General features: G+C 40.9%; 2 protein-coding genes across 2 annotated transcripts; one reads left to right on the top strand and one right to left on the bottom strand.

The window, feature by feature from the left end:
• The first annotated feature begins 771 nt into the window (after nucleotides 1–771).
• Nucleotides 772–2,378, top strand: ora5 (olfactory receptor class A related 5). The gene has a single exon (XM_026173815.1). The coding sequence runs from the start codon at nucleotides 772–774 to the stop codon at nucleotides 1,894–1,896; it is 1,125 nt and encodes a 374-aa protein (XP_026029600.1). The 3' UTR covers nucleotides 1,897–2,378.
• Nucleotides 2,379–2,641: 263 nt separating this feature from the next.
• On the bottom strand, nucleotides 2,642–16,949 carry nup155 (nucleoporin 155). Its single transcript, XM_026173814.1, has 34 exons — nucleotides 16,745–16,949; nucleotides 16,319–16,490; nucleotides 14,505–14,642; nucleotides 14,280–14,376; nucleotides 14,046–14,116; nucleotides 13,876–13,968; nucleotides 13,266–13,529; nucleotides 13,104–13,177; nucleotides 12,903–12,994; nucleotides 12,688–12,785; nucleotides 12,432–12,599; nucleotides 12,217–12,317; nucleotides 11,928–12,098; nucleotides 11,707–11,817; nucleotides 11,453–11,547; nucleotides 11,276–11,361; nucleotides 10,989–11,130; nucleotides 10,764–10,830; nucleotides 10,047–10,162; nucleotides 9,479–9,576; nucleotides 9,221–9,354; nucleotides 8,908–9,099; nucleotides 8,543–8,681; nucleotides 8,290–8,425; nucleotides 8,056–8,209; nucleotides 7,872–7,976; nucleotides 6,704–6,858; nucleotides 6,409–6,538; nucleotides 6,200–6,313; nucleotides 5,940–6,060; nucleotides 5,679–5,789; nucleotides 5,200–5,336; nucleotides 4,973–5,079; nucleotides 2,642–3,818 (listed from the first exon to the last, which is right to left on the bottom strand). Exons 2-34 carry the CDS (start codon nucleotides 16,458–16,460, stop codon nucleotides 3,680–3,682), a joined length of 4,098 nt encoding a protein of 1,365 aa, XP_026029599.1. The 5' UTR covers nucleotides 16,461–16,490; nucleotides 16,745–16,949; the 3' UTR covers nucleotides 2,642–3,679.
• Between the last annotated feature and the right edge of the window lie 1,161 nt (nucleotides 16,950–18,110).

Genomic DNA, 18,110 nt, shown 5'->3' with positions numbered 1-18,110 from the left:
CTTTAAAAACTGGGGGGAGGGGCTGGTGCCACCTCTACCCCACCAGACACGCCCCTGCTGTGGTTTAACCAGGAAGACCAAGGGATTAGAAGATTTAAGGATGCACAACAGTTATATTTTCAAGATTTAGCAGGCAGAGGCAGAAACTTTGTAAAATTAAAAGGACAATGTTCCTTCTCTAATCGTTAAAAAAAATCATGGAGAAAATCACAAAGTCTAGCTACAGTACAAAAGATGATAATTAGGACACTTTTGTCATGATTTCCTACGCACCAAAGATTAGTGCCGATAAACTCTCAACTGCTGGCAGGAATTCGTTCGGTCAGAGCTCCATTCACATGTCTTTGAACAAGCTTTACTTGGATTGTTGGGAAATTATGCATTTGGTGCCCGGGGATGACTGAGTGTTTCTGTTCTTTGTCTCCATACATGTCAATTATCAGAGGACTCACAGCTTTGGCTGCTGGCCCTTTAATCTCACTGTTTGTTCACTGAACTTTCAGATTTGGCTTTGGATTTACCTCTTTCTGTGTTTTACTCAGATGGCAGTTTCTATAATCTACCAGGGGAAGTTTCCTGGGAAGGCATGACATGAGAAACACACGTCCATCTCAGTGGGACTGCACAATGAAAGCTCCATGGGGTTGGGCCATTTCTCCCCTCCTCTATAAATGTCTAAAGCTAACAGCATCCTCCTCAGATTATATAAAGGTTGTGAAGCTCCCACACTGATCTAAAGGCTGACAAGTTGTTGCCTGATCTTGTGAAACAATGGAAGAGTTGATTGAAGCCATCATCAGAGCACTCATGTTTATTGCAGGGATCCTGGGAAACAACTGGCTGGCTATATGCTCCCTGCCCAGGCACAAATCCAGCATCCGCACAAACGAGGTCCTTTTCATCAATCTGGCCATCTCCAACCTCATCACCAACTACCTGGTGGACCTGCCTGACACCATGGCAGATTTTGCTGGGCGGTGGTTCCTGGGGAAGACCTACTGTGGAGTGTTTTGCTTCTGTGCTGGCCTCTCTGAAACCAGCAGCATCTTTACAACCTTCTTCATCAGTGTTTTCTGGCACCAGAAGCTGGTCGGCTCCCTGAAACGAGGCGGCGCACCGGTGCAGATGGACAGCCTGTGTCTCGTGGGCTGTCTGCTTGCTGGGAGCTGGACGGTGGCTGTGGTCTTCAGCGTCCCACACTTCTTCTTCTTCACACTGGAGGTGGCAAATGACAGCCACGAAGATTGCATAGAGATCTTCCCTAATCCAAATGCTAGGCAAATATATGAAGCAATTTATTTAACCCTGGCTAACGCTTTACCTATGGCTGGGATTGTATTCGCCAGTGCCCAGATTGTCATCACTCTGCTTCAAAACCACCAACGTATAAGGAGTCATAACTCTGATCAAACCAAGGAGATGGTTAAAGAGGAACGAAAGAGATTTGAGAGCAAACGCAACAAGGCATCGGTCAGCATCATCTCTGGTCCAACCACCTCAAAAGATCTCAGAGATTCTACATCTACAAACCACATTTATACAGGTGTGCCTGCTCCTTCCTCTCCAAACCGACAGCCATCGGGCCATAGTCTCCACAATGCTCCCCAGAACTGCAGCGTTGGAGCTCAGCCAAATCTCTCGAGGCCCTCTCAGATACCATCTAAACCCCATCCGAACTCAAGCACTCAGGTGAGAGCGGCCAAGAGCGTGGTGGCTGTAGCCAGCGTGGTGCTGGTATGCTGGCTGACTCATTTGCTTCTGCACATTACTAACAACATCCACACTTCATCAATAGTAGTGGAGGTGTCCAGCTACATCGCAGCCTCCTACACGTGCATCATTCCCTACATCTTCCTGCACGGAGTGAAAAAACTCACTTGCTCATCCAAAAGATAAAAAGACACCCAGCTCTTTCTCTTGAGCCTCAGTGTACTCTCTTTTTACTCAGCTGTCCAACACATTATATCAAACCGCTTCACTGTTTATTCATCTGCATTTATTTATACATTTTATTTCTCCTGCACTATAAAAGGCTAGATCCAAATCGGTCAGCACACCGTTTTACAAAGAGGACAGAGGAGTCAGAACTCAGACCTATTTTAAGCAAATTTTTCGAAGGCTTTGCAATGCCCACAGTTGCCTCTAAACCTCTGAGAGAAGCACGATATCTTCAAGACCTCCTGACTATCATTTAAAGAGCAGAAAATTCAATATGACAAGTGGCCCTCACCTACTTAGAACAAGCTCTCTGGTCATTTCAGAGTGACAGAGTGTGAATAGTTTCACTGTGACTGGTTGTACGCTTAACAGAAGGTACTGTCATCTTTATTGTATCTGAGATTACATGGTCACAAATAAAAGATGGCTTTTTGCTTGTACCAACAGTTTGCCATATGTTCAGTTTGCTACTTTTCAGCTATAAAAACACATATCTGACAATCATGGGTCTAAAACAATCAAATGGAAAATGTTTACACATACTCCAGGAAAACCCTGTATTTGTTCTGGCTTAGGTTTCTACAAAAACATTCAAGCATTAGGAAAACAGATGCAAACCTTCAGACATTTTCCCTCACAGACATTATGCATGGCTTACTATACTGGAGCGTGTGCAAGTATACCAACAAAAATAAACCCAACATCAGGTCAAAATCTGTTTATTTCTCATGAGGCTAAGAATCAAAACACAATTGTGTACTCCAACACACAGCTAATTGTAATTTAGCAATTACTGCCTTGTAGGGTTGATGTTTCTAAGAAAGCATGAGTGAGGGAGTCAATTAAAGATAATTATGTAAACAGTGTCACATCCACCCAAAGCAATTAAATGCCCCTTTCTGCTGATCATTTGTAGAGTTTCACACAGATATATCTCAACCAAGAACACGTGTGTGTCTAGTTCACAGACAACACCTAGTTTCTGTGTAGTGTTTTGAAAACATCCTCAAAAGTTCTGTTTTATTTCATTAAAAATGAGTTTTATTTATTTTTCTTCCAAGTGGGCCAAAGTTTGCAGAGTTAAAAAATCGTTCTGCTTTCAAAACAATCACAAAAAAAGCACTCACACACAATGGCACCGTTAAATCTAACGCCCAAGCAGACAAAACATTCATTGTAAATAATAAAATGAAATGTGTAAATGACTTGTGGCAGAAACGACGGCATTATGGACAAGTTATGTACATAATTACAACATATAAAACTAAACTGTTTGCAGACAGGCAATAGAACAATCAAAATCATTCCCCTGTGAAGAAATGGCTTCAGTTGGGGACATTTTACCAGAAAAATCAACCATCACATAACTGCATTTCCACTATAACCAATAAGCTGTAAAATTTAAAGGGATTTCATATTTGTGATGAAAAAAGTGTCTTCTCATCTTTAGATATATGACTGTTATTTGCACACAATGCAAATAACAGTCATTCTTTCCAAGGTTGTATTTCTGCATAATGTTTAAACTAACAAAATGTATCAAATAAGTTATAAAAACCTGTCTCTCCAAGCTGCAAAACAAACTGGAGGGGAAAAAAAGAGCCAAACTCTACTTTGTAATACAAACGTCATCATCATATTGTCCTTTGCTGACAATGTAAACACACTTTAAATCAGCAGTTTTCACTTAAGGCCAACAGGGCAACACCCACAAGTCACCCGTCTCTTGACCACAGTTACATCAGTGGAGTTTCTCCAGCTTTGCCTGCAGGGACTTGAAGTTGCCGATGGTTTGTTGAAGGACAGAGTTTGGGCTCAGGGACTGCAGCTCCACGAGGTAACCGCAGATGTTGTCAAGACACACGTTAGTGAAGCGACGTCTGCAAAAAACAAAACAAAAACAACTTTGCAATGTTTGGAAATGGGATGCTTCATATAGTCTTAGTGAACTCTGACCTGAATAAATCACAGAGAAATGATCAAAGTGCAAACTAAACATCACACGTGGCCAAACGAGGTGAGGTTTTACATGTTTGTCCACGGTATCTGACTGCCTGCTGGGAGCTGGCATGATGGGCATGATCTGTTGCTTAGAAACAGCAAAAATGCATCACACTGAAGAGGGGGGGGGGGTACAAAAAACACTAGTGTGATCAAGATAAGACCTGTATTTAAAGCATGATCATTTTGCTCCTTTTATGGAACATTTAATACATTTTCTATTTTTGGTGTAAAATTAGAAAATGTATTCACTTACTTAAAAAAAAGTTCAGCGTCATTACTCTCTGTTACGCTTTTTAAGTACTTTCTTCCTGTGCTCACAGCATTTAAAATTTAGCTTAAGATTTTATCTAAAGTCTTGAAAATAAACCAAGATCATACTTTCCGGTGTAAATGTCTCGCCAGACTCGTCCCTGGAGAATTTATATTTTAACGTACCAACTACACATGTGCATAGCCAGCAGACTACCAGAAGGAAGACTACAGGAATGCCTGCTCGTGCATTGGATCTGCAGCTGTCCTTGTCCAAAATGGAGAATAATCTGGGCCTGAGAGGTTCTCAGTTCTGATCTTCACCCCCAATGAGTAAACAAAAGCATGCCTCTTATGACTTCTTTGTATGTAATCTCGGTTAAAGTTTCACAGGTTCATCTGTAGTACAAGAGAGATTAAGGGATTGTGTTTTAACTGCCTCTGCGCAAACTTAAACTCCCTATTCCAGTACTATTTAATATTAGTGGTTTTTATTGTATATGGTTCATTTTCATGGACTTTTAAATGGCTTTAAACAGTGTGCTTTTTTTCCTTTCAACATCTGTCCAGGGGACAAAAGTTCAACAGAGATTTAACCAACACTGGCACATGTACAGTAATGTTGATGAATGTGTATCGTCTCTAAAAGAAATAAAATAATCAGCTTACCCACTGACTGATGGCAACAGTTGTGATAGTAATGCTCACTGGGGACCTTAGGTTAATGCTGTGAACACTACCGCAGCCACTACAGGCCAGGAGCTGAACAGACCGTAATTACCTGTCATAAGTTGGTACCCTGCTGGGGTCTTCTACATATCCTGAGAGAAGTACATGGATACACTCCACTAAATGAAGCGGTTTCCTCAGACGTTGCCAGCAAGGATCCTATGAAAAATTTAGAAACAAACAAAGGGTTGGTTTTTTTGATTCATTGAGATAGGTGGATCATTACTGAACAGACTAAAAGAAAGTTCAGCTTAAAAAGTCACAGGGTACTGCATGTACCCGAGTTTTGAAGAGCTGGTCATAGACTTCCAACAGACGTGGCAACTGCACTCCAATCTCCTGCATAGTGGATGTAACGAATCCCACATCCCAGTTGAGCCGGCAAACCTCCTGCTCCAGGAACTTTACTAGAAACTCTGCAATCACAGGACACATCAGCTCCTTAGCATCGCATACTCAGCAATATGTTCACTCCCGGGTACGTAATTGATTATGTGCATGCATGCAAGTACCGATGATTTATATAAACTTAATAAATGCCTCCATAGGCATGACAAGCTTGAACATGCTGGTTATAAAAAGGAGGATAATTAAACAATTGCCTTAATCACCAACATGACCCTACAGACCTGCACACCAGAGACATGCTGACATAAATGATGCTAAAGGGAACTCCAATTATATTACTGTTGACAAAATTTTAAAGTGCAAGCTGGCAAATTTTAATCAGACTAAAACTCAATGTAATTACAGCTTACCCAAAGGGAAATATCTCGGTGTTCCAGCATAAATCTTTCCAAGCGATACCAGCTTCAGATTAAGAGACCTCATTCTATCTACTGGACTCATGGCCACAGTATCTTCCAGTTCTGAAAGAGAGAAGAGGCATAAGTGAGATATAAAGCATGCAAAAAAATACATAAATATAAAGCAGAAAGGGTGTGTGCGGGTGTGAGGGGGGGGGGGGGGGGGGGGGTGTCCCAGGTTGCATTTTTGCAGGATCTTGACATTTCGCTCACCTTTCTCCAAAATCTCCTGCCACAGCGAGTGCACCAGGATCGGGTCAGAGTGTCCAGCGCAGTGAATGATGGCCAGTTTGCATTCAGACAATTTGAAATGATCGGCAAACTCTCCATAGAGCTATGCAACAAAAACAGTTCCACAAACAAATTTCTATTCACTGTAAAAACAAAACTCTTTATCCATCACCTTTAAATTAGGGCTAGCGTGTTAAAATACTCCTAAAAACACTCTTCTCTGTTCCACAGTTGCACGTTACCTTTGTGATGTCCATTAGTTCCGAGTCCAACTGAGAGATGACATTTTTCACAGAGGGATGATGGGAGTACTGTCTGATCAAGGTTTCCTGTATCTGTACTTGGATACGCACAAGCTATGGCAGACAGGAAGTAGACAGAGCGTGAGCAGAATGTGCTGAATTTCAGGCTAGGATTTCTTTCACTGTAAGCGTTACAACGTCAGGGTTACCTCCATCTTCTCCTCCAGCTCATGGAGGAACTCTCCGTCAGATGCCTGAGCTGAGATAGAGGATGAACTCTTCGCAGACAGGATGGCTCGAGCGATGTACTCCAAACGCTGCTTCAGTGAGATCTCCGTGCTACATGATCAGAGTGCAAACATCAAGGTACTTTTTCTAAATTGTTTTTTAATAAGTTGAATATAACGTATACACTTGCTGAAGGAGTCAGTGTTGGAGGTGGCCAATTTTCCATGTAAATGTGTTGCATGTTGTGGCGTTGGCATTGTACTGCTGTGTCCGAACCTGTGCATGTCGGCGAGGCGGGCCAGTACGTGGGCAGCTTTGCCAAAGTTACGATTCTTCTCGTAGTAGCGCCACAGGAGGTCCATATTATGAACTTTACTCTGGTCCTGCTTGATCATATGCATCAGATGTTCTTCCAAGTATGGAGAATTCACCTGGACCGCAGAGCACAGGGACAAACACGGGTATCATATACTGGTGTGCAATCACCATGACAATGCCAAAAGGCATCTTCAATTTGTTCATACACAAATGTGTGGAGGTGTAAAAAATAAAACTGCAAGAAAAGAGTAAAACAACACTGAATATGCAGTAAAATGTTAGATTTAAACATTTTTCTATTCATTTTTTTATTATTTTAGGGGAGTTTTTACGTCAAGTGAAAGACATTTTAGGAATCAAACATTTTTTATTTTTTTTTAAAAAATGTAGTTTCAACTTGCCTTGATAAGTATTTAAATCGGTTTTAATTCTCCTAGTTTTTTTACACACCAGTTCATTTATATATTTTTTTCATAAAAAATTTCTTTGAATGAAATTGAGGTGCAAAAGCTTTGGATGAATCAATAAAAAGGAGATGTGAAACATTCATTAATAAATAAATAGGAAGGTCATTTGGGAAAGCAAATAAATGAGGAGCTTTATTTAAAAATCTAAATAATAATCTACAAACAAATTAAAACTAGAAATGAATTCATTACTTGATTAATTTGAATTTAAAGAAACTATTTTTTCCTTTCATTTGTTCCCTTATAAATTTCAGATTTTCTCAGCACCTGTCTTCCATGTATATTAGCTGTTATGTTTGGGGCAATAAAATCTGGTTGAAAATAGAATCTAAACCATGGGTGAGCAACTCCAGGCCTCGAGGGCCAGTGTCCCAGCAGGTTTTAGATGTGTCCTTGAACCAACACAGCTGATTTAAATGGCTAAATTAGCTCCTGAGGTTCTCCAGAGGCCTGGTAATGAACTAATCATGTGATTCAGGTGTGTTGACCCAAGGTGAGATCTAAAACCTGCAGGACACCGGCCCTCGAGGCCTGGAATTGCCCACCCCTGATCTAAACTGATGTAAGAACCGATGTCTGCCAACTAAAAAGAGAAAGAAAAATGAAAAGGTAAAACAAGCTTTACTGAAACAAAACATTTACGAGCAAGCAGACAGTACCTCGAGCAGCTTGTCAGTCAGGTCGGCCTGAATCAGCCAGTTGTAGAGCGCGATGTGAAACAGCTCGTCCTGAGACCTCTGGGCCAAACCCAGCATCTGCTCAAACTACACAGGAACAGATTTTTATTAGAAATGAAGATGATACACAGTGCAGCAGAAAGAAATGAGAGAAACTCCTACTCACATGAGCTGTCGCTTCCTCATTGCTGAGCATGTTGGGGTCCGAGGTCATGACAGGAGGACCGGGCTGTTTAGGGACACTGGGGGACTGTGGGGCAGCTTTGCTCTGGTTCACCAGCTCCTGCATGGTGTCTGTGATGCACTTATAACATGAAAGTCTGGAGGTTTAAAAAGCAAAGATAAAGAACGGTGATGACTACATCTCTGATGTGGGTGATTTGTTTAAGGCTTCTTCTACCTTTCCTGGAAGGCCTGCTGTCCCACTCTGTCCTGCTCAGGTTCTCCATTCTTGTAGAAATGAGGCCCTAGCCTCTGTGGATCCTTCTTCTCTGCCGCAGTGAGACACAACTCCAGGATTCCCTCGTAGAAACGCACTGAGAAGATAAGCAGCGTTAGAAAATAAATCTCACGAACAGTATATATATATATATATATATATATATATATATATATATAAACAGAGATAGTGGAGATGTCTTGCATCTCCTTACCCTGTCTGTACTGGGAGCAAACAAGTGGGAGGTCTGTGTGCTGGCTGATCTGTTGGTAGAGCCGTAAAGACTCTCTCAGTGTTCTCTCTTTATCTGCTTTATTCTGGATCTGCTTGGAGCTCTGCAGCAACTCATTAGCCTGAGTGGGGGACAAGAGCAAATTCAGTGCTGAGACACATGAATCGATGTGGATAAATCAATAACCTCTTAGTACAAGACCTCATTGCCTTAAAAAATACCATGATTATAAGAAATGTGAAAACAAGACGCACACATCAATAAAGTAAGAATGTGATACCCCTGAAGCAGCAATAATTGTAACTATACTTAACACAGAGGTGGAAAAAAAAGGTGTGTGTACGAACCTTGGAGCAAACGCTGTCATCGCTGCTGTACAGCAGCGGACAGATGTCACGCAGGTGATTGCTGATAGCATCCACGGAGGCGTTATCTTTGATATAGACATTAATGAGTCCTGTGATGAGCGCTCCAGATAACTCCTTGCCCCTTATCACAACATCTTTAAAACTTGCTCCCTTCATCTGCTCTTGAAACTCCTGCAAATAACAAGAAATGGCAGAATGACAAAGGAGCACTCCAAAAACAACGGGGAGCTTCAATTGAATACCAGGTTTTACTGCAGGGGTATGAGCATCTGTTTGTAGTGCACATATGCACCTTTGGCAGCTCAGACATAATGAGGCTGAACTGATGATCACAGAGAAGCTTCCAGAGGGCCAGAGTCTGATATGAGCGATGCACTAACTGCTGGATGGCCTGCAGGGACACTTTCTCATAGACTTGAGCCTTGGCTGGAAACGGAAATGACAAAGGAAAAAAAAAAAAACTTACACTGTGTTTCCTTTCCCACATTTATATATAGTGTAATAAAAAAAATATTCAGGGGAAAAAATGAAGCCTGTATTCATGACTCACTGTGATATTTCCTCTGGAGTTCCTGCTGAACCTGCTGAGAGCTGGCTCCATCAGGACGCATGAATCCCAGCAGCCTTTGCTGCAGGTTGGCAGGGGAGCTGAAGATAAGAGGAAACAACACAGATGTTATACAAGAGAGATAGGAAACAAGAGTCTGTTGAAGTATATTTTTATCTTTTTAGCATCTACAGATCCTGTTTTGTGCATTAACATCAAAAAGGAAAGTGTTTTGGTTTTTTGAGGGTTTTGAACAGAAGCTAGTTTGAGGGGACGTCTCATCTAAACAGAACTTCATTTGATACCTTTTTCAGTCCTTAATCACCTGAGCTGAACTGTTCTCCGCAGACTAAAACATTCAGCAAAGTTAAACCATCTGTTCATATCCCAGCTGGTGTTACATCATGTATTCTGCTCACTGAACTGAAGGAAATCTTTAATTCTTTTTACATTTATATTATTCTACTCCTTTAATTTGAAGGCAATGTTGCAAAAGATCTAACAACTTTCTGAGGTATCAATACAGCTATTAACTCAAAATAAGAATAAACAAATCTGTAAGGAGCTTCACCTTGCAGCACCGAGAGAGGAGGGACTGAACTGAGAGTTTTTATCCAGAAACTCCTGCAAGCCGCAGAGCTCGTGAAGGACTGACTCCACATCAAATGAATTAACACTGCTTTCCAACTGTGGGGGTAAAGGATGAAAGCTAGTGTTAATTATTAACAACATGTAAGAGATAGGAATAGTTTTATTTACTTAGCGCCATTCAAAATAAAAATCACAAGGAGCTTCACATCAAATAAAAACCACAAAAGAAGGACAATAAGGACAAATAAAATGCTAAATGAATCCACTGAGCTCACAGATTGAATTCTAAACTTGATTGGGAGCAATGAGATCAGTAGAGGTATGACATGGGAACGTTTGGGAGGATCTTCTGTAGATCATCCAAACTGCAGACGATCTACCTGCCTCAGTAAAAGCTCGTTAAAGAGTGAATTACAGGACAGATTTAGAAATAAAACTAATATTTCTCAGCTGACGAAAGCAAGAACAAACCAGGTCCTTAACATGCAAATCCAGTGGCAAGCACCAATCAAGTGTCAAAGACAAGATCTCTAATAAAAGGAAAGCTAATCCAGATTTCGAATGAACCAGGGGGACGGGCTGACAGGGGCACAAATTTTATTTCCATTCAACCGGAGAAAATTATCTTGACATCCAAGATTTTTTTTACAATCCAAACAATTCTGCTGTGAGTAAATGTAACTGTAATGTTACTTACAATACTGACAGTCTGATTCCCTTTGCTGATAGTTTTCTCGACAGCAAGGCTGCCATCCCAAATATTTCTGTTCAGAGTCAGCAGGAAAACAGGAGAGGAAGACATGTGACTCAGCAGTTTAAGGACAACATCAACACACATCAGCAACCAAAGCTTTGAATCAGAGGCTGAGTATTTAAGCTGTGACCCAGAAAAATGTGACAAATGATGACAGGCTTTACTAACCCGAGAATGCGTGCAAAGTAGATGCAAATGCCGTTGTGCTTCCCGGAGAAAATCACCTCAGGGCCAGCTGACATAGGTGTGATGGGGGCAGAGCCAGACTGCATTGATGCAAAGGGTGTGGCCAGTGCTGGGGGTATAATACCTGAAGGGGGCATTAATAATGCACGATGGTAAATATTATAGTTAGCGATTAAAATGATTGTTTTCTTCACGTACAGATCTTGTTTTGCATGATTTGGTCACATCCCACCAGCCAGGTGGACACAGCAAAATGTTTGTTCATTTACCCGGTGCTGGAGAGCTCATCACAGGCCCAACAGTACTGGGTGACGCCAAGGCTGCAGGAAATCTCATCTGTGCTTCTCCTCCATATCTGATCAAAATAGTAAAAAACAGCACTGACTTTAGTTTGTGCACACTGTGAACGACTGGAAATATTTACATATATCAAACCATTAACTGACCTGAAGAAGGCTCTGGTAGCCCATTGTGAAACCTCTCTGTCGCAAGCAGCACTGGAGCAAGCGAGGATTAAGGCTGTGGCACAAGCCTGCTCCTCCTGTACAGAAAACAGTAATGATTCAAAAATATGTTGCATGTGATGAAGGTGTCTGTGTGTCACAAAGGCTGCTAGCTAGTCACATGCATAGGCTTACTGCTACATGGTATGATAAGGGGATTATAAAACATTACACAGTGATTGTCATTGTGATTTTACCCGGTGGAGCTTGAAGAAGCGTTCAATTTCTTCACTTTCCCCTCCAGCACAGCTCACCAGGAGGTGACGGAGCTGATCTACTGGTCTCAGCTTTTGAAAAATATGACTCCCCTGAAGGAGATTTGACACTTTTAGTTGTACAGTTATGATAATGTCTTGTCACACTGTAACAAGATTAAGTTTACGTATGCAACATGAAGCATCATGACAACAATTTTAACCTTTGCAGAGAGGAGGACAAACTTCTGTGGAGGGATGTTGTGCTGCTGGACCACCACAGGAGAACTGGTGATGGGGATATGGTCCTTGTTCAGCGGAGTAAAAAAATTGGCCGGTCGCTCCTCATTAATGGCACAAAGAGCCCAAGAGTGTCCATCTACATTAGACATCATCTGCAATGCAACATGTGCAGCGAACATGACAGATAAACTGATCAGTATCTAACAAAGTGCCAAAGAAAGGGAAAACATACATTTAATTTATTCATTGCATGACTTTTTTTGTGCTAACCTGCGTCTCCATTAAGGGCTTCTTGAATGGAAAGGAGTCGTGATTGATGCACCACAGAATGTCACTGTCCTCTGTCTCAGAAGCAGCCATAAGAAGAACACCTGATAGATTTCAAATGTATTAAAGACAGATGTGGTTCCTTGCCAACGAAGCCCCGGTACGTTACTGAACGAACAAATAAATGATTCAGGATCTGAGTGCCATTTGCTTATTACCTTTGCTGTGTAGTGCCTTATGTACTTTGGAGGGTTTCTGGAGGGTAGAGGAGGCAGAAAAACCTGGAGGAAGGCGAACGTGTACCATAGCTAGTAGGCTAGGTCGCACTGCAACGTTCTTCTGGTGCGGAGGTGCAAAAGGTGTAGTGCTGAAGTAGAGACGCACACCTGCAGAAACACAGTATCAGTACAGACCGATACATAATGCACGTATTCTAGTATTTCATCTCATACTGATTAATATTTCATAACATACCTGCGTGGGTGACGGCAAGAAGATGGCAATCTGAGGACTCTGATCTGTCAATCACAGAGATCTGTACGATGGGTTTGAAGACCGAACGATCTATTGTCCTGAAAATGGAAAAACTGAATTTTTCAAACAGGCAGAGAAAAAAAAGAAATACTCTCCTCTGAGCGGATAACAACACAAAAAGAAGCTTGATTGATGTTTATTAAACTAAAACATGCCTCGCAATGTTTCCAGCAGCCGCAACAATTGAACTCTGTGACATTGTTGCCACGCGACTCATTCCTTGCCCGTCAGCACCCAGGTCATACACCTGAAAAATATGAAAGTATTTCATTATTTAAAACGACAGGTGATTACTGCACATTTATTGCTTTCCGGGCCGATCAGAAAGATATGTACGCACAAAATGTGCCTCATACCTGAAGGACACCTTTTTCTGAGCGTGTGAAAAGTGTGTTACGAGAGTTATCTATTGCAATCTGCACAATGGGATCTGTGGAGAGAAGCAACAAAATGTTCCAGTCAGCTTTAATCAGGCAGATATATTTCACTCCACCTGGAAACGTGAACCTGCTCCTTACCATCTTCAGAGAAGGAGAACTGAAGAACAGAAGGGATTAGGAAGGACAGAGAGCTCTTAGAGTGGTTGATTTTTCTGCAGCGTTGGCTCAGCCAGCCTGCCTCAGCCTGGTAAGCGATCTCATAGAGGCAGCCGTCCTTCCCCGCCATAAAGATGCGTCCCAGATCTGTGGAGGTGATGGATAGGATGTAGGTGTTGTCTGTGGGGATTGAGAACAGAGGGTCTGGTAGCAGCTGCATCCCACCAGACATGCTGTCATTCAACCCTGAAACAAGAGAGAGACACAAATATGACCCAGATAAACCAGCATAAGCACATCATGATATCATAGGCACTACTCCCATTACCCAACTCTGACATCCATACAAATATCCTCACACCGATTCTTAAAAGTGTGCTTGTCTGGCATTTGTTGTTATATAGCTGACAATGTAAATGGTAACAAACTGAATACATGCCTTTAAAACAGCTGGATATAATTTAATGTACTGCTGCTTAATACCAGGGTTGCTGCAGGATTTGAGATGGAATGTGTAACTATTAATGTTAAAAGGAAAACCTTTTCTTTTACCTACAAAATATTACAAAAATTCTGATGAGGAATCACTTACCAGCTTGACCTTTGGGGAAACTGAGCCCAAGGATGACCACGTCCACAGAAGTGGCCAATACTAAGAGGTAGTGAATGTGTGGCTGTAAAATCCCTGAGAAAAGAAAAACAGAACCCATAAGAATTACTCAAACAAAAGATGACAAATGCTTTGCGAGTGCCTAGGCGTACCTTGTTTTGGTTTTACTAGGCCGACTGCCAAAATAGTTTCAATCAGGCCATCAAAATAGGCCACGTCTCCTCTGCAAGGAATAAAAAAAGAGAAAAAAAATGCCTCAACTCCTGGTTTTATCATCAATAAAGACTCTCAACAAAAATATTATTACTAATAATATTAGCAGAGTTTGTGCACTCGACTTGGTTTGTAAAAGTCAGTCAGTCCTGTTTTATCCAAGAGGTACGCACCCATCTTCGTAATTCCACAAAAAGATGTCATTGTCGATTGTAAGCCACGCTCGAGAAATTTCAGGGAAAACTCCCATCATGCAGTTGAACTGCATGTCTACAAGTTGGTTAAGCTGAAACTCGTATTACTTGTGGAACAAACACAAGTGCAATGAACATATTTTCTACTCGATATGTCAGATGAAAATCATTGCATTTGTTTTTCCTGAATGAACGAAAGGATACGGCTGAATTGCTCCACGAGCTCAGGTGGCAGAGGGACTCGGCGGACTGCACTGAGCTCTGGCAGGTTAGGCACACTGAGTAAACCAGGCCCCTGGAGTGGGTAGTCCATATCTGACACCCCAGAGAGGGACGGCATATCTGTGAAGAACAACAGGAAGTCTGTTTATAGTATTAAGTTTTTCTCCATCACTGTAAAATAAGGTAAGCAATATAGTTGTTGAAATATATAAAGATGTTACACTGAAAGGTGTTAAGACAATGGTTCATTCTATATCAACTGACCAAATGCATCAAGCTTGGCCGTCTCTGGTTTTCCTGAAGAAAATTCCAGGACTACACTTCCAAATAAGGAAGCTGACAGGCTTTAGCTTTTAGCCTAGTGCATGACACTCACATTGTGAAATTTAAGCTCTCTTAAATACCATCTGTAAAAATATATATTTTTTAAAAGTCATGCTGAGAAAGTGAGGCTGAAGTTATAAACAAAGACACCAAATCTTTGCAAAAAAAAGAAAAAAGAAGAAGAAGTAACAATTAAGTTGTTACGGTGATGTTTTGGCGGGTTTTCTGGGGGGCGGGTCTGGAATATCAACGAACCATTCATCTGATATGAGTAATTTGGTAGTACAGAAAACACCTCATATACGGAAATCTGTGTTCCAAAAACTATTACAATTTTCATCAAAATTCACGCTGTCAGAAATATATGTTGAACTTCAGCTACACTTTTGAAATTCCATATTCCTTCAGTCACATCAGCAGATATTTGGCCTAAAATATTTGAACGGCTACTTAGCTACTAGGAGAACTACCTACAATATATGAAAATGGCTCCACAGAAAATGGTGTCTTAAAAATGCCCCCTAAACACAAAAACAAACTGATAATAAGGAGCGCAGTTAGCACTGTTGTCTCACAGCAAGAAGGCACCGGGTTCAAATCCAGTGTGGCGTTTGCATGTTCTCCCAGTGTCCCCTGGTACTCCAGCTTCCTCCCACAGTCCAAAGACATGCATGGGGTTAGGTTAATAGGTGATTGCCTAAACTTCTAAAGGTGTAAATGTGAGAGTTAATGGTTGCCTGTCACTATCTGCTAGCCCTTCAACAGACTGGAAACATGTCAAAGGTGTACCCTGGCTTTCGAATTTTTGTCAGGAAAATCAGAGATGGTTAGGCTGAGAATTTTATCCAAAACTTGGTCAAGTGATATGAAATAATTCCAATGTGAACTTTGCATTTCCCTTATCTATCTTTTTAACTACTGAGCAACAGAATAATTTAGCCCCTTAAAATAAAATACCATGATGCAAGTGTAACATAGAGATGCTTCATTTGCTTATAAATCTGTGGAGCAGATTTCGCTTTCCTCCTTTTACAGTTAAATAAAATAATAATAATAACCAAACAAAAAAAGAATCACATATGGAGAATACATTCTTACAATGAGATGATCTACGGGAGTTTAACCAAATATTTTGATAAAGCTTTTTGCCTTAAATCATTTAATTAAAAAAAAAACCCTAAGTGCTAAACCTTCACATTTTCATGCTTTTCAACACATCACCCTGAACTTTTTAAACTGTCTCTCTTCACCCAAACACATCCATATTTCCCACAGTCACTCCTGAAATCTGTATTTTACACACACATGAGCAACAACTGCTGCTCAGATCCTCTGTAGGAAAGTTTTGTCCAAAACCTCCTGCAACATTTGCTTTCACCGACATTATCCATCCCAGTTTTTCCTCTACTCTTAGTGTTGCATGAGCTGTAAACAAACAGCTATCATTAGGTCTTTCCTTCGCCTTAGCTTACTGTGTGAGGGGACTCCGAGCAGTTCTGACAGGTCGGGAAAGCATCGGTCATCCTGCAGGTGTCTGTCGATGAGCCGTGAGGAGTTCTCCAGGGCTTCAGCGAGCGCAGCGGCGGGGCTGCTGGGTCCAGCGGGGGACGGCATGGCTGGGCAACCACCGCTCACCTATCCTATCTGCACAAAAAGCAGTTCACAATTAATCGACTGCACAATTTGGCCAGATGCCCTCCGTAAATACCCGAGAGAAATAATCAAGCGATACACCAAAAACTTTAACTTTTTTTTTTCCAGTTGCTGCTAGCTAATGTTAGCTAGTTGACAGAACACCGGTTAGCTTTCTGCTGCCACTAAGAACCTATTATTTAGCATACAGCTAACTGCCAGCTAAGAGTGAAATAAAGCATTTAAAAGTGCGGTCATTGCTTTACCCAAATGAAACGATTCCGCGTGTTTCTGGTGTGTTAGGTCAACGAGTTGAGTTGATCAGTTGAGCAGCAAAATTCAAAGAATTACCCCCAATACACATATACAGCTAGCAGCCCGCCAACCTCATGCACAAGAGTAGAGAAAGGGTTATTTCCGGTGTAACTTCTTCTTCGTCTCCTTCAGAGTGTGTTGTACTGCCATCCACCAAAGATACACAAGAAGAGCTGTAAAATATTCCGCAAAATAACCACTTAAACCATTGAAAGACGTGCTGTATTCTGTTTCATCTGCAGTGCTGTTTCAAATAACGATGTTTTCAAATCTACGTATTCAATTGTTCTTGTAAATTTGATTTTTTTTTAAACGTGAGACGCTCATTCTACAAAGGTCAGCAGTTTTAGTTTCTCAAGCAGAAACGCAACTTTTATGTTTTATTATGCATTCAAAAAAGGTTTGCAATCAAAAATTAAACCTTCGAGTGTAACATAATGTTTTATTGCAAAAAATAGTGATTAATTATGAATATGTGTAATGTGTGCTGAATCTCATGATACAACGATAAACTAATGACAGATACTAAGTATGGTTTTATTTCAAACAGATCAACATCACTGGCATTATTAAACTAAACACGTCACAAACTCCCTAGACAAAACAAACAAACAAAAAAAACCCCAGTGTGTTTGGGCTATCAAGAAAGGCGTTTTATACAATAGATCATGATATTTTAATAACAAATAATTGATTCAGTGGCATTACGGTGTAGTTTTAAATTTGGTTGGGAGTTAGTTAAGAAACAAACAATAGTTTGTGAAGTTAAATGATTGTTACTCCGTATGTATGGACATTGCTTGTGGCCTCCCCCAGGGGTCAGTGTTGGGCCCCAATTGTTGTTCAAAAGTTACACAGTACATCAATGTGAGGTGTCCACCGTGTTAAAAATGCTAGTTTTTGTTGATGACACTAATATGTTCTTCTCTTGTATTGATTTGTAATATGTACTGGATGAGATGATGATAAATATTTGATCTGAAGATCTGGCTTGATAAAAACAAATTATCATTCAATTTGATCAAAACTAAATTAATGTGATTTGGAAATAGTAGATTCAATACAAATGTAAAGATTCAGAAAAATTGGGCTGATTGTAAGAGTCAAAAACAGATTGCTTGGGATAACAATGTTATTGTACAGTACGATCTACTGTACAATATAAAGCGCCTTGAGGCGACTGCTGTTGTGATTTGGCGCTATATAAATAAAATTGAATTGAATTGAATTGACACATGGCATGTATCTCATGCATGGATTTTGTGGGATTTTCCCACACAACCATCTCTAGGGTTTACAGAGAATGGTCCAAAAAAG

Source organism: Astatotilapia calliptera, chromosome 7, assembly GCF_900246225.1.
Source record: "Astatotilapia calliptera chromosome 7, fAstCal1.2, whole genome shotgun sequence".
NCBI classification, from domain to species: domain Eukaryota; kingdom Metazoa; phylum Chordata; class Actinopteri; order Cichliformes; family Cichlidae; genus Astatotilapia; species Astatotilapia calliptera.
The sequence above is the reverse complement of the archived record's forward strand: the minus strand, read 5'-3'. Positions and strand labels throughout refer to the sequence as shown.